Source organism: Chrysemys picta, chromosome 7 (genome assembly GCF_011386835.1).
Source record: "Chrysemys picta bellii isolate R12L10 chromosome 7, ASM1138683v2, whole genome shotgun sequence".
Taxonomy (NCBI): Eukaryota; Metazoa; Chordata; order Testudines; family Emydidae; genus Chrysemys; species Chrysemys picta.
In genome coordinates, this window is record NC_088797.1 from 88,267,740 (window position 1) to 88,288,622 (window position 20,883).

Here is a 20,883-nt window from a genome sequence, read left to right on the forward strand (position 1 = left end):
ATTAGTGGATGTGGCAATGTAAGGAAAAGAGCAATATTAAAATTAAGCATTAAAGACATTGACTATGGGCCTGGCTCAGGCTGGAGCTGCCTAAGAGGAATCTACAAAATTATGTAGAGCACAACAATATGAGAGCAGAAGGGGAAAAAAATCTCCCTTGCAGAAAGCACAATTCTGTTTAGATCATTCAAAATGCTAAATGTATAAACACAAGGTGAAAGTCCTGGCCTCGGTGCTTAATTTGTAATGAAAGAGATGCCATGGGCTCAAGCAAGTTTTTATTTTCATAACTGAACATAGCTAGCCCAGAGGTGCTGGGACTGTTAACTGTCAAGCCTAGAAGTGCCAGGGCTCAGCCCTGGCACAAATTAAGCACTGCCTGCCCTCCTATTAGCATTTCACTAAGGTTACATCTGACTGGCAAAGAAACAACAAAAGCAGAAAAATGTGGTGTGTCTTGTTTTGTTGTAAAGTTGAGGCCATCTTTATATCATTGGATCTCTTTTGTCTTTTGCTTTATAGTTCACCTTTAAGTAGTGTATTGCAGCAAAAAAGTCATTCTGGCAACATAAGTAGGGTAGAGTTAAATCACATGACCCCAGGACTGATCTTTCTGCCTCCACGCCCATGAAAGGAGGGAAAACCTATCAGTGAGGATTGAGGTATATGATAAAATGCAGAGGAAAGAGATTACCAGGTAAGGACCAGTTTTCCTTAGGACAAAACAGGTTGACACTATAATAGTTGCCATAAGATAAAGTAACATTGAAACAGTGAACTGTCAATCACTTGTATAAATGTATATTAGGAACCAGGATTAGACCCATCAAACTAATTTCATTTGTGACTCAAGCCAGGCTTTCAGCATAAGATCACCAGAATTGAAAGACTAGTTACCTTCCAGTGCCATTAAGTCCATTTCATAAAAAGACCAGCAGAGTCTCAGTATGGGAATAAGACAGGTTTATTTTTTCCCCCTAAATTGTGAATTTTGTGAACATCAGTGGAGCCCACTAAATAAAGAAACCTGTCAAAATAATGCTTTCTCTGTAGCAAACTAAAAACCTAGACAGAGATACAACGTCCCGCCCCAGTCAACAAATACACTGCAGTAGAATACAGTTGTAAAAATCCATCAGAAAATACACCTGATAGAAGATCAGTTCTTTTATTAAATACTCGTGTCTCCAACTAAAGTATATTTTAGCAAGTAGCAGCACTCTCTGAAACCAAGTCCCCTTACAGGAACAGAGCTCTAAAATAAAAATATTTTTGTATATTTTCGAGCACAACATAATAATTGTAGTTGTTTAAATGTCCTAATCATACAGTTATTCCAATGCATGTGGGTTAAGTGCAATATCCCATACCTTGCTTTCATCCTAGACCCCCAACAACCCTTGCCACCTTGTTTCTCCTTCTCTATCAACTACCCCACAAAAAGAAGAGGGAGGAAAAAATTATAAAATATTATTAGTGCAGCAAGATTATCTTGTAATTAGGTCTCTGGTTTCCTCTGCCTGGGCATGGTGTGCATGTATGTAGGTGTCTGTGATTCTGAATGTGTTTTCTGTATATGTGTATTCGCTGTTTTGCTCTCAAAATTCTCAGAAGGCAGAGTTTAAAACATTAAGAAAAAAAGCAAGCCTTCTATACATAAATAATATAACAGAAGGATGAACTCTAGCTCCTCTTACAGAAGGATGCTTGATGTTTTTGCTTCCCATCCTTCACGAGTGAACAATTTTGTAGCCCAAAGTACTGAATGAAAAGAAGTATACTTTATGTCCATTTTCCTTTTTTCAGCCATTGCTCTAGCCCTTTACCCTGTGAGACATGAAATATGGGGATCGTTCAATTGTGAAATCTAAAAGAAATGAGGGGTGGGGGAGGGGGGGAGAGAGAGAGGGAACATATTAAAGCTGCAAGCTAAGTGTAAAAACCAGAGGGCAGGCAGTGACCGCAGGACAGATCCATGTACAATCCTCCGCTTCAATTATCCATTGATGTAGTAGTTGTGTTTTTTAAATAATTATTTCTTGGTGACTGTGTTTCCCTAAAAGCAGGGAATGCCTTGTCTATTTTCAGGACTGACCCAATGTCCCTGTAACTGTTTACAGACCAATGTTTGTCCCTCTTCCTTATAAATGCGTGGCAACTTGGGCAACATGAAGGGGCCTCCAACCATTTGAGGGATGATACTGATAGCACACTGACTGAGGATGTGTGCACCTGAGGGGCCCATCAATATGAACTCATATTAATTACCTTGCTCTTCTTCATCCAGTGGGTGGTGTTTCCATATTCCAGAAAATATGGCCTCCCTTGGGTTGTGGGAATTATCTCAGCCTCTTGGCTGGGTTTACAAAAAATAGTTTTTCATGCCAAAAATATGCTCACTGTATTTATCATTATTACTCATTTACTTTTGACCAAATCCAGCATTCTTTGTGCATCCCAAGCTCCTATTAGCCTCAGTGGTGGACAAGGAATGCTGGATTGCACGCTTAAACATTTTGCAGACGCTCATGGGGTTGGGGAGAATTTTCTATTGAGGTCACTGATGTTATTGTGGAAACACTAAGGCTTCCTCCCATTTTCTCTACTTGCATGGAGTATAGTAGCAGGGCCGGCTTTAGACCAATTCCCCTGAATCGGGCCCCGCACCCAAGCCCTGGTATGGCGTACCGACAAGAGCCAGTGCGCGGTACCGGGGTGGCCCGGCTTTCCCAGGCGGCAATTTAAAGGGCCTGGGGCTCCCAGCAGGGGCTGGAGCCCCAGGCCCTTTAAATTGCCACCAGAGCCCCACTGCTGGAGCCCTGGGGTAGGGCTGTGGGGCTCTGGGGACTATTTAAAAAGTCCGGGGCTCCCGTTGCTTCTACCGCCCCAGCCGTTTAAATAGCCGCTGGAGCCCCGCAGCTTCCCCAGGGCTCCCGTGGCTATTTAAAGGGCCGGGGCAGTGGAAGCTGGGGAGCCCCAGGCCCTTTAAATAGCCCCTGAGCCCCGGGCTGCTGCTGCTACCCCGGTGGGGGGAAGGAGGAGGAGGAGGGGGCACTTACCATACAGGGTGGGCTGTACCCCCTGTATCTGCACCCCCTTCCCACAGCCAGCCCCTGCTGCACCCCCTGCCCTGCCCACACCCCCTGCCCTCAGCCAGCCCGTCTCCAGCCAGCCCCGCACCCCCTGCCCTGCCTCCAGCCCCTGCCGCATCCCCTTCCTGCACCAGCCTTGCACCCCCTGTCCTGCCCGCACCAGCCCCCCCCCCCCACCCTGCCGCTGCCTGCAGCCAGCCCTGCACCCCCTGCCCTGTCTCCAGCCAACCTCTGCTGCACCCCCCTGTGGCCCTGCCCGAAGCCAACCAGCCCCACGCACACACCCTGCCTGCACCAGCCCTGCACCCCCTGCCCTATCTCCAGCCAACCCCTGCCGCACCCCCCTGCCTGAAGCCAGCCAGTCCCGCACTCCTCTGTCTCCAGCCCTGCCAACCCCTGCCGCACCCCCCTGAAGTCAGCCAGCCCACCCCACACACCCCTGTCTCCAGCCAGCCCCGCACCCCTTGCCCTGCCTGCAGCACTTGTCATAATTTCTCCTGGATGTTAAATATATCAGACACAGCATATCCTTGTCTGCGCATTTAACATTGTGTTAGTTAAGGTGTTCAAACATGCTCAGATTTTCTAATCTAGTCAGGACAATGAAGATACCTGCCTTACAACTGCACAACATGTCTGGGGTCAAAGTAGCTCCATCTCTTGACTGGAGATGCTGCTACTGCCAAATCACCAACTGCGTGCAAAGGGTCTGGTGTGACCTTCAGCAAATACAATCGGCTTTTCTCCAGAGCCTCTAGCTATTGTGTGTCACAATCTTTGAACAGATTAGATTAGAGACTCATAGGGATTTTGTTATTTTACTGTTTTCAATCCATGTACTTGTCTTCCTGCAGGAAAACAAATTCAATCAGATGTCCATCTGCAGGGGACTTTTGTGAAACTAAAGCATCACATTTAAATTACATGAGCAATTCCAGCAGAACAAAGAAAGGCATATAGGGAAAGACACAAGACAAAAGTAAACATCAATATAGTATAGCAGCTAGGGATTCTAAAATATGCATGACACACTCTTTGTCAGACACATTAACCGAAAGAACCATATAACAAAGCTTACACATTACTACAGCCCAAGCCTGCATGACCCATGCAGAAATGCTCCTACCTATAACTTATATCAAGTTCTTTTAACAGTGTTTTAGTATATAAAAGTGAGACTGGCCTGGTGGTGGAGTTGTTTCTTGTCCAGTGTTTGTTACTTAAGTCTAGTGAAGAAATTCCACACACACACACCCAAAGTACAAAAGCCAGTATTTTTCTACTCTCCCACCCCCTCCCCACCTCACTTTAAATACATTCAGTACACAAAATGCAGAGAGAGCCTCAGAGGATTTGATGCTTACTCATGAGAATTATCCCATTGAAATCAGTAGGACAAAATACTCTTGTGAGTAAGACAAGCAGTATTTAGCCCTATCCTTTGTAGGATAACAGCGTTACTAGATCGCCAACCTCCCAAGTATTCTCTTTGGGTTTTATCGAAGTAGGCCTTAGCCTTGCGTTTTGATTTCCCCAATTTTGCGGCTACCTGCAGATGGATCTGATTTAAATGTTCCTGCAGATTTTGCAGGTATGCATCCATTTTGATTCCCTCCAATTGAGTGCCACTGGTATGTCAAATTAGGTGTTCTGGCAACCTCATACTTCAACCTGTCATTACTTCAAAGGGTGTCTTATTGGTAGATGCAGCAGGATTTGCCCTTAGTGCCATGAGAATTAGAGGCATGAGGGAATCCCACCAGTTTCCTCAATATTACTTTTATGGTCCGATTTGTACGTTCCACCATCCCAGATGACTGTGGTCTGTATGGGATGTGTAGTCTCTCTGGGACTCCCATTAGTTTAAGACAGTCTTTGAAGAACTGTCCTGTGAAATGTGATCCCTGGTCTGATTCCACTTTCGCAGGGATCCCCCAACAAGAGAAGACTTGTTCTACCAGGACCTTGGCTGTGGCCTTTACAGTGTTGGTCTTCAAAGGAAAAGCCTCCACCCATTTTGAAAAAGGATCGACAATCACCAAGAGGTATTGGTTGCCTCTTTGGGTACACGGTAGAGGGCCTATGAAATCAATCTGCAAAGCCATCCACAGACCTTCAGACACTTGAGATTGTAATTGTGCATTTTGCTTGGAAGGAGTTGGGTTGACTTGAGCACAAGTCAAACAGTTGTTACAGTACTGTTGTACATCTAATTTAAGAAGAGGCCACCATCCCACGGTTAAGAGACGTTAAACAGTTTTGTCTACTCCCTGATGTCCCCCTCTTGGAGTATCATGGACCATGTATATCATTTCCCTTCTTAGGGAGGTTGGAGCCATCCATACTGGAAAAAGGCCTCCTGTGTACATGAGGATTTTATCCACCATCTGTAGATGTTTTCTATACCTCCCATAAACAGGGTTCAACATAAATGACCATTTTCCTTCTGTCTTGGAGAGTTCTTGAATTATCTCCACTATATCTTTATCTCATGTTTGCATCTCCTTTAAGTCGGGAATGTTAGTCTCTATCTCCTCTGCAGCAGCAACTGAACCCTTAGAACCAAGGGTTATGAAAGAATGTTCTAAGTTCTTTTCTTTCCAAGGTTCCTCTGATCAAGCTCCCTCTCTGGCTAGTTTATCAGCCTTTCCATTTTTGATCACATAGGGTTCGGATTTGGAATGGGCTTTAACCTTCTTCACCATGACTGGCCATCCTGAGATAGTGATTTTTAATGCCAGGTCACGGATGTAGTTTAACAGTGATGCATACTTGATTGGGGACCCATCAGAGGACATGAACCCATTTGTTTCCCAATAGGGCAAGAATTCAGTGAGAGAATTGCACACCCAAGCGGAGTCTGAAAACAGACCAATCCTCTGGTACAATCTTTTAAGGGAGGCCTGTACACAGTACTCCAATACACAAGTCACTGCTGCTAGCTCAGCATATTGGGCTGAATGAGGGGTACAGGAGTATGCTTTTTCCCCCAAGGCTCTCCTTTGGGAGGAATGACATAAATCCCAAAGCCGGTGCATGAATTCCCTTGAGGATCATGATAGCTTGATCCGTCCACAAAGAAGGGGTGCCCTTTAAAGGAACCTTTTTCTTGGATTAGAGGCAGGAAGAAGAATCTTTGGACCCTGTTCATTTCTGCCTGGACAGTCATGGGGTTCTCCTTGATATAGTAAGGCTGTGAGCAGCAAAGATGGCATTCTAACAGGTTTTACTGCAATATCCTTCCCCTGTAACAATAAAGCCCAATGGGCTATGCGGGCATTGGAAACTTGCCCATCTTTAACCCGATTAGATAGCAGAAACTGAAGGGGTGTGTGCGATGAGTGTAATATGATTGGACTGAGGCAAAATGCTGTATGGCCCAACTAGTGGCCAGTAAGTACTTCTCACAGTTGTCGTATTTAAGTTCTAGTGGAGATATTAAACGTGAGGCATAGGCCGCGGGTCTGAATTTCCCATGCCTCTCTTGGGAAGCAACAGCTGCTAATGCATTAACACTCACTGCCACCTTCAGGTGATAAGGTATCTCAGGATTTGGAGTGATCAACACCAGAGCCTTGACAAGGGCTTGTTTCAGCTGGGACACTGCTTCCGTGTGTTGTTCAGTCCATTCCCATTGAACATCCTTCTTTAGCAGTTGGTACAAAGGACCTGCAATGGAACCAAGTTAGGAATGAAATCCCAGTGGAACCCAGTTAAGCCTAAAAAGGATCTTAACACCATTAGGTCCTCCGGTATTGGCAACTTTTGGATTGTCTCCACTTTTTGCGGTGAGGGAGTTCAACCCCATTTTGTAAAAGTAAGACCTAAGAAAGAGACAATGGTTTTCATTAGTCGCGCCTTGGCAGGGTTGCACTTTAATCCCGCTTCCTTAAGAATTTGCAGGAGCTCGTCCAGCTTTGCCAAATGCTCCTCCTTGGTGCGAGTTGCTAAGCATAGGTCATCTACATACTGGAATAAAACAGATGGTTTAGAAAATCATATTAGGACTCGCCGCATTTGAGCATGGAACAATGCTGAGCTATTTTTATATCCCTGAGGTAATCGGGTCCAGGAATGTTGGACCCCTTGGAAGCAAACCTGTACTGCGACTCTTGGGCCACTGGTAAAGTCCAAAAGCTGTTACTGATATCTAGCACAGAGAACCACTTAGCCTCCAGGTCAAAGGACTTTATGAGGTCTGGCATTTTTGCCACAGTAGGGGCACAAGTAGGGGTGACCTGATTTAACCATCGGTAATTGATGGTGAGACACCAAGAACCATCTGGTTTCTTAACGGGCCAAATTGGGGAATTGGCTGTAGAAGTGCATCTACGCAGGACTTCCTGTGCCAGTAATGATTTGATCACCTTGGCTATGTAAGGTATGGCCTGCTCTGGATAGGCATATTGTTTTTGAGCAGGCACGTCTCCCCCGTCCACAACAATAGTGACTGACATGCATCCACAATCATATTTGTGTTTAGCAAAGGCATCAGCATGTTTGTGAAGTATGGCCTGTAACTCTGGATAGAGTGCATATTTGGCTATTAATGTGTCCAGGTGGTATTCGTCTGGTTCTGGTTCCTCCATTGGGGTGGCCATACCACACTCCAGCATGACCACTAGTGGGCAACCCAACTCTTGTCCTGTAGTAAGACACAACGACTGATTAGCCAAATCAATAATGCATTTCTGCATTATCAACAGATTACTTTGTGTCTGACAGTGTGAGCAACGCGAAGACATGGGTCTTGCGCAGGTGACCAATTTGTACTTTGATAGGTTTAGATAGCATGGCCATAACTTGGTAGTTTACAAATGTTGATAGCGTCTTTGTTTTCCCAGAGGCCAAAACAGAGGATCTAGGATCCTTCACATGAATTATACTGGTTGCTGCTCCAGTATCTACAACAAAATTTAAGTGGCAGCCCCCTACAACTAAAGATACTGTGGGTCTTCCACTTGCATCTCTTCCCAAAGGGGTTGTGATGCTCCTTGGGGCCGACTGGTGTCATGGGAATAATCTATGGGATAGATGAGCCTGAAGGCTACCCACCTTCCATCTCCAGCTCCTCAGGGGTATCTGACCCTGCTTGAAAATATGCCACCCAATCAGGAGTAGGGGTTGAGTCTACAGAGGCCACTGATTGGTTGAAAGGATTTGGACTTTGATCTCCCAACACCAACTCGTTCAGACGTGTCTGGAGTTTTCGGATATCCTGGCGTTGGGTCTCCAAGGTTTGCTGCACCACCTTGAACATTAACATCACTGAGAGGTCCTCCACCTGATGAGGCAATGGTGATCTAGAACCCTGAGAATAAGAAGAGTTCTGCGCAGCACCTGCAAGAAAAGGAACACAATCTTGAGTGCCCCCTTTGGGGTCCCAATGCATACCCTTGTCAATTGTTTCGTGAATTGTGATTATTGGCCCAGCGCTGAGATCAAGGGGACCTAGGATTTGTCTGGTTCTGCCCTTGAGGTGCCCTGGTAGGTCCCTCAATTCTTACTATAGGAGTATCCTGTGGCTCTTGTAGGGTTGCAACTGGGGCTCCACGTCGACCTGCTTTAGGGTTTCCCTGGATATGGCCCTTGGCCAGTATATCCAGAGAGGTTCCATTCTGGATAAGCAAGTTAACCTTTTCCCGTAAGTAGGGAAGAGAATTATTCACCAACCAGCTAATATACTGTGTACTCTCTGTGTCTTCTTTCATGGGGTTGCGCCAGGCTGCACTTAACCGTAGATGAAATTGGTGGGGAGACTCATTTGGCTTTTGCTTCAAATTAGCCAGGATAGCCACTCCAGCTTGTCCAGGATACTGATTACGCTCGAGCATGGCTACTGTCTCTGAAAAAGACAGTCACCCTTCCTAAACTCTGGGGGGCAAAGTGCATCATAAGGCTCGATTTACTGTAAGCTGTAAGATTTTAACCCAATCATCACTTGGCAAACCAAATATTTGTGCTGTTTCCTGAATCCGCTGTGCCTGTACTGCAATAGAAGAATCCTCCATCAATCCTACTTGTTTAGCTACCAAATCCAGAGTTTTAATATCTGTAACCACTGCTACAGGACAGTCAGGAGTTACTGAGAGTTTGGTCAACTCCCACTAGAATCAGTATCTGAAGTATCTCCCCCAGAACCTGGAGGCCTTCTCCTACCCAAGTCAGTACTTCCTTCATCAGAACTATCAGATATTTCCCTTGAGTGGAACCTGGGAAATATATGGTTAGTGTAGCGTTCTGGATAACTCCTATGGAAGGTACTCTCATACCGGATTGACACTTCCACTGGTACACGTGGTGATGTTAACACATACCCTGGAGTCGGCGTTCCCAGGTATTCAATGAGCCTTGGTGGTACCAGTGACTGGCCTGGTTGCCAGGGCAAAGGACCGCCCCCCTCAGGGAATCCTGAAAAACCTACTAAACTGGATGGCGCCACCACATTAGGTGGGGGAATGATATCCCTAGGCTGCTCGCTCTCTCTCCTGAATCCTGGTGATGATTGTATCATGCACATTAGATACCTGAACCACTTCTGTTACAGCACATCCATTTCCTGAGCAACTTGAACCTCCAAAGGCGCTTCTCCTGCTCTGCTAAGAGCTGAGACAGTCTTTTCCTCAGAATCACCTTCTCTGTCTCCCCTCTGCAACATCTAGTTGTTTTCTAAAATGACAGTGTCTGGTTCACTTAACTCCTTCTCCTCAGGCACTGGGTCGAAGGACTTCCCTTTTCTGCTGGCACACTAGCTCCCGTCACTTCACTGTCAACTTCCTGCTCTAACTCACCAGGTTGTTCCTCTGCGTTCTCGGCTTCAAAAGCCATCTCCGCACTAGCTAGTTCTCTCGCGCTCCTTCTTGTCACTGGCCCAACAGGCTGATCAATTTCTGTTGGTTCCACTAACCCGATAGGGATAGGAACCACTGCTGACTCATGTCCTGTCTCTCCTAGCTCCTTAGCCATAATCCGTGGGGGTTCTTCCTTATCTACAATCTGTCTGGACCCAGGTGCTTATGGTGACAGGTGCTCCTGTGGTCTCTCCCATACACCTTGCCTTATCTTGTTTGAGTGAATCACAACTGCCTTCTAACTTCCTGATCTGATCCAATAACCGATCACACTCTAGTTTATAACCTTCCAGTGACTTTAAACTGGCAGCTGCTCGTTTTTGCCACCTGTACACTTCCCCACACAACTCATGGTTGTGATGCTGACGCCGTTCTAACTTTCTTTCCAACTCTTTTCCTTTACAGAAAAGAGAAAACAGCTCTTCAGAGGCAGTGTATAACTGTTCCTTTAACTCCTGAATTTCCTTGTCCTTCTCTACAACTTTCTGTGCCTTATTGAGCAGCTCCACTTTCGCATTTAACTTCCCTCCTAGAAGACCACACGCTGACAAACATTCCATTGAAATTCCTTTCATTTCACTATCTTTTCTTTCTCTCAGTTTCAATTTCAAATATCTGACTCACGAGACCCCACGGGTTACTATGCTTGGAGAGAACTTCTCTATCTTTCAATTGCTGCAGTCTTCCTCCATGTTCCCTAATGTATCTTCTGACAAAAGTTTCTAAGGCTATATCGCAGGCTCTGCTGTCTTTCTTTCACTCATTTTTGCTTTTACACTGAATATACTTAACCTTTAAAATAACAAGGAGGGAAACCTAACACTATAACTTAACTCTAAATCTTAAATCTAAGTTAAGAAATCTAAAGACGCCTTACAAAACTAATAATAATAATAAAAAATATACCCCAGACCGGTCCAACAATACTTTAAACAAGTCCCAAAAGAAAGCATGAGGGTAGGATCCTTCTCTTCCCTCGATGGCCAATGTGTATTAGCAGATCAAGAGGTAAAACCCTTGGTGGGACCTACTGAACAGAGGGGCAAATACCGCTCAGAGACCGCTCAAGGGGGGCAATCTGGGGGAGCTGAGGGGACTACCCAGGGGATAACTGGAACCGTACAAGTTCTGAGCTAACCACGTTAATCATCTTCGCCGCCACCTCGAGTGTGGGTCATTGGGCCCAGTGCAATTGCCTAATCAACACTCAATACTCAAAAAAAAAAAAAAAAAAAAAAAAGAAACACCCCTTATCACGCGTACACTACTATTACTCCACATAAAACAAACAGACATAACAGTTAAACCATTTAACCCACAAGCTACAAGTATTATAAGTTCTCTGGGATCGATGCCCAGAATTTGTCTGTCACAAAGGAAACTGTTACCAGACTATGCCCAGTGACTAGGGCACACAGAGTTTCTTTTTAACCTCTTAAGTAAGTGCTTGCCAAGCACACCTCGAGACTCCTGCCGGCTCGCCAATTTCTTGACCTGAATTTGACGGGTTAGTTTTTATGGCTCGCCACTGATCGCATCTGACCAGAAGATGTATAGGTTCTTATCCAATTCAGACTACAGAGCTCTGTATCAGGACAGGATTCTCAGGGTGCTTGACAAGAACGCATGCACTGAGGACAATACCAAATTGATAAAATCTTTATTGCCATTAACATAAAAATAAGGAATCCAATGAAACTTCTAACTGCAAAACAGTAAAAGAATTCCAAAACTCCGGGTGGTAACATTTCTATTATAAGTACCTTAACCTAACATACTCACATCCTTCCTTTAGGACCCGGTAATAGGAGGTGGAGGACCAGCCTCACTCCTGGCATGCCCAATCACACACTGGTGCTGGCTTCCCCAATAGGTAGGAATGTTGAATAGTTATACTATACTACACAAACTGAGCTGATAGCGTGATAGAAGATAGAATAGATAGATAAATGAAAAGACAGTCTATAGAGTATAGAACATAGCAGACCCTAAGAGCTAAAAAGCCTTCCTAGTACTCTCTTACAAGGTATTTTATAGGATCCTGACCTATGGAAATCAGGCCCAACCTACTATACCCAAATCTTGTTTCTGTACCTTAAGAAATTTATGGGTACCCTTCTCCTATAGGTTAGTGAATTATGACATTCTCATTCCAAAACTACCAACCTAGGCTCTCTTGATGACCTCGAGTTGTGGTGTACCCTGCGGTTACCAACCGGTTGTAGAAGCCGGATAAACCTGTGATGTGATGTGGATAGTTCCTCCCTTAGGTACTCCAAAATTTCAGGGACCATTCTTATCTATGCCAAAGGTTGCCAGCTTTTATGCTGACATATTTATAACTAATTCTACTTTTTGCTATATTGCAGATCTTACAGGCCGGTAGGCTTCTAGCATTTCAGCAAATTATTATTAGGAAACACATGCCTCAACACATCCTAAATTCCAAGAAATTAATACTAATAAAATATAAGAATAAAATGGATTAATTTCAGAAAAAGAAACATATTAATTAATACTGCTGGCTGGATTAGTAGGATATAATAGCTAGCAAAATAATCCTATGGGCTACAAGTTGTAGAATGATTATGCTGTAAGAATGGTTCATAGCCCTTCCATGTGCTACCCCGTGTAAAATTTCAGAATTGAGGGTACAGTCTGTGTTTCTTTCCCTCCATCCTGCTGCCTCCAGTTTAACTGAGCTCTCTAGAAAAGTGCCCACTCATTGCTTAATCTGAACTGCTTCAACAAACGACTGCCAAATCTTCAGTGATATGATCCGAGGGATAAATTGCAGATCTCTAGAAGTTGCTGGCAGAAATTGCATTTTGGCAGCCTGTCACTTTACATCAGTGGGAAAGCTGCCTAGGTTCCTTCCAGAGAGCTAGATGTCTGTAGAGATGAAAAAGTATATTTAGAAGTACAACTTGCCACCATCATACTGTGTAATTAAAGTAATTAAAGCTTTTGGTTATCGTTGTGAAGATAAGCACTAACATATGGTTAACAAACAGAAAAGACAGGAAAAAAGCCACTGAAACTTATAGCTGCATCTTCTCATTTCAAATCTTGCATCACTCCATCTCAACTACACCCACCATCTACCCTCCTTCTCCTTAACTCACTTCACCCATAATAAAGGTGTAATAAACAGGAGTGCTGTTAAGAGATTAATGTTTATTTTCTGGCTCCAATCACCTGTTATAGGTCAGGGTTACAGAAGTTTAATATCCTTGTCACATGACAGGGGACAGTAGCAATTAATCCAGTAGCTCCTGGATCCAGTACTACCATCACCTAAGGCATGAGAGTTTAAATAGAGGCTCAGAAATAACGCACACTGTAAAAAAAAAATTTTTTTTCAAAATGTTTTCAAGTCAAAAATTTTGTTGAAAAATTCCTGACCAGCTCTACATAGGAATCAATTTGCTGTCAGCAATACACAGGGTTTTACTTGTGTGTTTTCTCCCAGGCACTGCTATTATTACCATAACTGGGAAATGAAATTCACTCTTTAGTATGATAAAGAAATTTCACATAGGGGGGTTAACTAGGGAACATAAAACAGCAATAATACTTTCACATGGTTTCTTTTAGACCATGTACCTTGTTAAAGAAACCTCTGGGAGGGTCATACCAGTGTGCGCTGAATCTGCAGCTTCCACTTCTATCCTTCTGGAGCTTTTAAAAAACTCATTTTTCCACAGCTGTTTGCTTGAGAGTTAGAGGTTGTGTCAGATGTGTGTATGTTGTTTAGATTTAGATGGACTACATGAGCTAAAGATGTTAACATAGAATATCAGGGTTGGAAGGGACATCAGGAGGTCATCTAGTCCAACCCCCTGCTCAAAGCAGGACTAAGCCTCTGATAGATTTTTGCCCCAGATCCCTAAATGGCCTCCTCAAGGATTGAACTCAACCCTGGGTTTAGTAGGCCAATGCTCAAACCACTGAGCTATCCCTCCCTCCATAAGCCAGTTACTGTCCAACATTAAACAATGTTAAAGAAGGACCAGGGTTTGGTATACAGAGATTTCAGCCTGCTTAGTACCATGGCAACACGCCATTCAAAATCCTTTTAACCTTTTATTGAAAAGAAGGGAAAACAGTTAAAGTATTTGAAATGTAATGTATTAAGCCTTCCATTTTAACAACATCCCTTGTTCCCTTTACCTGGAGAGACATTTTAGAAGGAAAAGAGTCTTGTTTGATAGCTGGTCTTAGCTGGTATCAAAGACTGTAATAACTGTCCATTTGGGGAAAAGAGAAGTTAATGGAGATGGGCTGGAGCTGTTGTTGCTGTTGCTTTTAAAGTCTGATCCCATTCCATCACAGATGGTGTTTGGGATACACTTGGTAGTGGTGGGAATGTTGTCTCAGTACCTCATGCTGGTCTGAGCTGGTCAGGACGTCTCTGAATCAGGAGGATGAAAGACCTGGGTCCCAGGAGTTGGTGGGGATGGCAGCCATGACATTGAAGCTTGCTTCAGTAGCTAATTTTTCTCGCCAAAAATCTCTTTCTTTAAGGACCCATAAAGGGAATTGTGGGCTGAATAGCCCATCTCCTCATTATTTTGTCCACCAATTAGGCCTAGTATTGACATACCAATGTTGAATCACTGATTTCTGGTTCCATACTTTTCTTGTTTGCCAAGCATGATCTTCACACAGTCCTTGAGTTATATAGGCAGGCCTTTTTGTTTGGCCTGAGGTTTTTTTAATCTTCCTTTCATACCTTTTGCCATCAGCATTTGTTGTTAGAGGTTATTGTGACATCTTATGAACTTCCACATAATTTTTACAGTTGAGTTCACAATTAGGGTAAACTTGTAGGCCCAATTATTACAACTCTGTGTAAGTTAAGGGGAGCTATGGAAAGCGACTATGGGCCAACATCTTTGTCCCCCCGTAACATTCAGAAACTCTTAAAACAAAATAGGTATCATGCTGATGTAATATTGCAATGTGACAACCTTTTATCCACCCAAAGAGGAGACCTATCACAGCTGACATGATGAAGTCAGTTAAATTGTACATAACACAGCTGCTTAGGGAAAGGGACTGGCCAAGGCTGATGTACGGGAGAGGGTTTGTATACATGTGTATAGTGCGAGTGAACTTTTTGTGAGCCCAATCCTGCAGCTGGGTGGTCATTTAGCATGTGGGTGAGCAATAGAACTGGATCCTCTGCAAAGTCTGTGGTAATGTGCCATGTGTATGGCTTTAAAAACTCATTTTTTGTGGGATTGAATGGTCTGCAATAGTATTTGTGTGGGTGTGCCTGTGGGTTCAGTTTGATGTATATTTTTAGGGTTTGGAGAGCTTGTCCCTGAAGCAGACGTGAAAGTAAACCGGTACAACTTACCGTCAAGAGCCGGTACACAGCTGACCTTACCAGTAGGGGGCAGCTTCCCCAGACCAGCAATTTAAAAGGGTCCTGGGCTCCCAGCAGCACCCAGAGCCCCTGGCCCTTTAAATCACCGCCAGAGACCCAGAGCTCCGAACCACCACCGCAGCTACAGCTACCATGGGGCTCCGGCAGTGATTTAAAGGGCCTGGGGATCCCGGCCGCCACTACCACAGCCAGAGCCCCAGGCCCTTTATATTGCTGACAGAGCCCCAGGGTAGCGGTGGTGATTTAAAGGGCCCAGGGATTCAAAGGCCCCGCTCCTTCTGCCTGAGGCCCTGCCCCTTCTCCCCCCGAGCGCTCGTCCTCCTTCCCCCCCGCTCAGGACCCCGGCCCTGCATACCGGTAAGTCCCTTAAGTTACTTTCACCCCTGCCCTGAAGTCTTATGAAGACAAAATTTTAGTGGACAGTGAGTGCATAAGAACACTGTTGAATAAAATGCTTTTTGGAATATCTACCAATTTCCAGTAAATTGGAAACAAATAAATTGGATCCTCAGAGCTAATTATTTTTTCTTTTCCAAAAAAAATAGCCCCCATCCCAGTTGATTATTCTGTCTGGAGGAGGGAAGTTGACCCATTTATAGTTAATAGAAAAATTCAGCTGTTACATCTGTGCACATGTCTGTGACTTCCATGCCTGCTTCCCTCAGCTTATTGATTGTAGCGATGTGGGACTCACCTCTGCAGCGCCTCCTGCTGTTTGTCTCCGGGAATTAGCTCATCCAGCCTCTGCAGGCCGGTGTCCCGCTGCTGCTTGGCCCCCCATGTCCCTCCCGGACCCAGTGCCCCGTTATCTGGGGTGCTGCCCCCTGGCAGTAGCCCCTCACTCTCAGGGTCTCCCCTCCCCAGGGAACCCCCAACCCTCTATCCCCACCTTGCCTCAGTCATGGGCTACTGCCAGTCACCAACTAGCCCCCATTCCCTGGGGCAGACTGCAATATAAGCCACTCATCACTGGCAAAGAAGGTTTGGACCTGCTGCCCTCTGCCTACCCGTGGGCTGCTCTCTGCAACCCCCAGTATCCATTGGCCTTCTGCTAGGCTGCAGCCTGGGGCTTTCCAGGCTGGAGCCTCCCTAGCGCCTCTGCCTTTCCCCAGCCCTGCTCCTCTCAGGTACTCTACTCAGGGCCCTACAGCCAGGTCCATCTTCCTCTACAGCTAGAGGGAGACTGAGCTCTTGGCTCCCAGCCTCCTATATACGGCCAGCTGAGGCCTGATTGGGGTGTGGCCCAGCTGCGGCTGCTTCCCCAATCAGCTGTCCCCAGCCACAACCCTCTCAGGGCTGCTTTCAAGCCCTTCTGGGTAGGAGCAGGGGACCACCCCACTACACAGATAAATAATGTTCTGGTTGCACTCAGTGCTTTCCCAGGATGGTAGTTTCCAGCTGCCTTTTAGTCAGCTCTGTAGCCCAGTTTAATCAATTACAGTGTGCAGTTTTGGAGTGGGTCAGTCTGTTAGCAAAAGAAACTTTTGTTTTAATAAACATTTTTCTAAATAAATCAGTGAATTGAGTGTTGTTAAAAGGTACTCGGCCAATAGCCCTCAAAACTGAAATTCTCTCTACTTTATCCCATAACAGGGGAAGCAGCAGTGCAGGTTTCCACACAACAATGACCAACAAGGGACTACTTATAGAGTAATTCAATCATTGGCCTTGCTGATATGACTGCCAAATTGTTCACATCACAATTGGCACTATCTGTCCATTGGGACCAGAACAGAGATCATCATCTTTTTTTTACATACATATTCAATAGCTATCAGATGGTAACAACTTCTTCATTTGTTACATGGTCTATATTTGAATCATAAGCTAATTACAGGCTTTTTTGTAGATTTTCAGAAAATTCATTTATACTTACTTACACTCATTGTTCATGCATAACAAAGAGGTTTCATCTCTGTTTTAAATGCCAGCCTAACCCAGCCTTAACTATGCAGACACCGTAACAACGCCATAACGTAGAAAAGCCATCAGTGGTGCACGACTGCCCACTGGGGGACTCAGACTAGGGTGATTTTTGGGAAGAGAGTAAGAAGTGTTTTCCTGGGCAGGTTCATTTGTTTGTCTGTCTGTCTGTTTTAAACAGTGGTAGTGGTTTGAAGTTGTGGATTTGGAATTTTTGAATAATTCCTGGGAGATGGTTTAGAAGCCCAGACGCAGGTGAAGCAGTAAAAGGTATCATGATGAATTCACTTATCACATGCCTCTCGCCGCTGCGTATCTGAGTAGATGTAGATATTGTATATGTGCATCACATTACTTAACACAAAACTGAAAAATAACCATTTTGGGGGTGTGTGATCTGCGTCGACCCACCTACCCGTTAGGGGGCGGTGGGGAGCTATGAGGTCACTGGCCGGCCTGGGTCACGCCTCCGTCAGCGGGGAATTAGCGGCGGGGCGGCCGCCAGCCAGAGTCTGTAGCGCGCCCCTCAGGCAGGGGAGCGCCGGCAAAGGTCAGTAGCGCGCCCCTCAGGCAGGGGAGCGCCGGCAAAGGTCAGTAGCGCGCCCCTCAGGCAGGGGAGCGCCGGCAAAGGTCAGTAGCGCGCCCCTCAGGCAGGGGAGCGCCGGCAAAGGTCCCGGCGTGGCTCGGCCGGGTAGGGGAACGCAGGCCCACCCTATACCACTGCGTTCCAGCCCAGGGCCCTGACAGTGGCAGGACGAGGGTCCCGCCACTGGATCAGCGGCATCCTTCCGCAATACAGACTCACCACTGTGCAGCTCTGTCCCTGGGCTACTTCCTACCCGATTGCTCGTCCGAATCCCTCTGGTCCTGTGAGTGCGTCGGGGTAGTCCGCTGCTGGCAGCTCCAGCTCCCCCTCAGGCTCAGGCTCCTCCAGCTCCTCTGGGTACTCGGCTGCTGGCAGCTCCAGCTCCCCCTCCGGCTCCTCCAGTTCCTCTGGGTACTCGGCAGCGGGCAGTCCTGGCAGCCCCAGTCTGTCCTCCAGGTGAGGTCTCCACTGGTCCAGGGCCTCCCCTGGCGTGGCAGCAGGGTCTGAAGGGAGCAGCCCACGGTCTGCGTCTGCCTCCCTCCCTGGTGCTGCTCTAACTGAGCTAAGGGCCCCGCCCTTTATACTTCCTGTTCCACCCCTCCCCTTCCGGGGGGTAGAGCGAGCTTGGGCTGGCCCCGCCCACTCAGGCTGAGGGAAAGGCCCTTTACCCTCAGGTTCGGAGGGCAGCCACCCTGGTCCCCTACAGGGTGGAGTGGGGAAGCCATTATAATAGTGCCAGAAAACCGGCACATTTTAGGGTCAGGAAGTGAAGACTTTCATATCTAATTAAAGCAAAGTGGGATTTGCAGTCTGTGAAATATTAGTCTCCTAACACCATTGTTGCCCAATCATTCACCACAGACTAAGGCTGGGTCTACACTACCCGCCTGAATCGGCGGGTAGAAATCGACCTCTCGGGGATCGATTTATCACGTCCCGTCAGGACGCGACAATCGATCCCCGAATCGACGCTCTTACTCCACCAGTGGAGGTGGGAGTAAGCGCCGTCGACGGGAAGCCGCAGAGGTCGATTTTGCCGCCGTCCCTACAGCGGGGTAAGTCGGCTGCGATACGTCGAATTCAGCTATGCTATTCGCGTAGCTGAATTTGCGTATCTTAAATTGACCCCCCCCCCTGTAGTGTAGATGTAGACTAACAGAGAAGATATGCCGCCTCCTGAATCACCCTCATCAACTGACTTTATTCTGGATACCTCCCATACAAGGACTGACTAAGCCTGCCTCTGCTTACACTGAGTTCTAACAAGACCACAGCCTAACATGGTCAGACTAGAAAGTCTGTGACTAGAGATCTTTTGGCTGAATTTCTAGTTGCTTTTTGTCTCTCCTCCCAAGCCATTGCAGTATTTGATAGTCTTGTTTAAAGGAAAGAATCAGGAATGAAGTGCAGGTCATTTACATGCTTTTGCAACCCTAGCTGTAGTCTCATTAGAATTTTTTAACTGATCTCTATTAGTTTCTAGCACCAGAAATCAGAATACCAATATCTATTGCTTTGTTTCCAAACATGATTAGTCAACTGAAATTGATCAAACATTTTCCACAAGGGAGAGCGGTGTAGGGCTCAGAATTGGCATAGCCAGTCAGGAGTGAAACACTGTTACTTTCAAAACAGCTTTATAAGATACACACTCAAAGCTGTGACTTACTAACTCTTTCTTGAATTTTGAGCATCCACATATTAGAATTCATTGTATTTAATAGACACTAGAGCAGGCAGGCCGGCAGGCAAAGGAGGGAGTGGAGAAGAGTATTCTAACAAGTCTTCCCTTAGCCCCTTTCTGCCTTTGTTGAATGTGTTTATAGATAATCTTTTAAAGTTTGTTTGTGGAGCTGGCATTGCTTCTCTATGGAGAACGTGTGTAGACTCCTGATCTTTGTTTGCAGTTGCATCACTTTTCCAGTGATACTGACCTTGCTGTCAATAGATTGTTCAGTTTGAAATAAGGAAGCTTTTCCCCAGTGAAAAGGATAAAGAGGTATCCTAGAAATCTTTCTGTTCTTCTTGTGTCTCTGATCTACCAGCCTTGAGCATGGCCCTTTTGATAATGTTTCAAAATACTAGCATCTTCATCTGCCTTGGATGGGACATTTGTCTTTTAACAAAGATGTGGCAGTTTACCAAAGGCTCAGGAAGATTTGTTTCCAGTCAGTTTTCTTTTTCTAACACCCCTCTATTTTCCCTGCAATAAAATGAACAAGATGTTTGCCTTTACAATATCAACTCCCTCCAGCCTACTTTTGCACACAACAGACCTGTCAATCATCCTGCACTAGCAAACAGCATGTGCAATAGAACGGTGACCAGATTAGCTGCTCAGCTCCAATTGTGGTAGAAAAACTGTTTTAGATTTCTATAATATGTTAATTAATATTCCTTTCAATCTTTTTGTGCCTGGTCTTAAGTTAAATTATTTATGTTTTGCACAGACGCTGACTTTAGTCTTTGCCAGTGGGTGCTCCTCTCCGCCCCTCCCCTGTGCAAGCGGCAGGCAGCGCCTCAGGGGGAAGAGGCTGAGTGGGGGGGGGGTCTCGGGGCAGAGCATGGACAGGGCCTCGGGGGGGGGAAGAGGCCAAGCGGGGACGGTGATTTGGGGCGGAGTGCGGGTGGGGCCCTAGGGAGAAGAGGTTGAGCGGGGACAGGGCCTCAGGGCAGAGCAGGGGGTGGAGCTGCAGTCTGGGTTGCCAGGCCACAAAAGATTAATCTGGTCCTGAGCGCGCACACCCCCCCCCCCTTTTTTTTTTTTTTTTGGTGGGTGCTTGAGCCCCAGAGCACCCATGAAGTCGGGGCCTATGATGTTTTGCAACTGGAGTTCTCCCTCTCTTACTAAAAGGTTAAACAGGTTTCCCAAAGACCATGGCAATTGTATTGCTACTTAATGTTTCATTATAAGACAGGGAAATTTGTGTAGTTGTGTTGCTTGATGTCATGGCTCCTGCAGCTTGGCTGAAACTCTTAAGATTTTGGAAGTTGTCTGAGAAATCAAAAAATCCCCAAAAGCTTAAGTCTCAGGCC

At 45.9% G+C, this 20,883-nt stretch overlaps 2 protein-coding genes across 9 annotated transcripts in view; one reads left to right on the forward strand and one right to left on the reverse strand.

Moving 5' to 3' along the window:
* The window catches only part of LRRC20 (leucine rich repeat containing 20), a 189,343-nt gene that overhangs the window by 158,567 nt on the left and 9,893 nt on the right, over window positions 1–20,883 (forward strand). The window lies entirely within an intron of this gene.
* On the reverse strand, window positions 633–18,682 carry LOC135972748 (uncharacterized). 3 transcript variants are annotated; one of them, XR_010589244.1, is made up of 3 exons: window positions 16,033–18,538; window positions 8,148–8,432; window positions 633–7,061 (listed from the first exon to the last, which is right to left on the reverse strand). XR_010589244.1 is itself a non-coding variant. In XM_065551964.1 (3 exons), exons 2-3 carry the CDS (start codon window positions 8,356–8,358, stop codon window positions 7,094–7,096), a joined length of 855 nt encoding a protein of 284 aa, XP_065408036.1. In that variant the 5' UTR covers window positions 8,359–8,432; window positions 16,033–18,682; the 3' UTR covers window positions 633–7,093. The 3 variants fall into 3 exon arrangements, 1 of the variants encoding a protein (XP_065408036.1); XR_010589243.1 differs by having other exon boundaries at window positions 633–6,761; window positions 16,033–18,488; XM_065551964.1 differs by having other exon boundaries at window positions 633–7,737; window positions 16,033–18,682.

Coding starts and splice junctions, on each gene's coding strand:
- LOC135972748 (XM_065551964.1), bottom strand. CDS start 8,358: ATGTTAATGTTCAAGGTGGTGCAGCAAACCTTGGAGACCCAACGCCAG. Junction 7,738..8,147: donor TGAGGAGCTGGAGATGGAAG/GTGGGTAGCCTT, acceptor GTCTTACTACAG/GACAAGAGTTGGGTTGCCCA.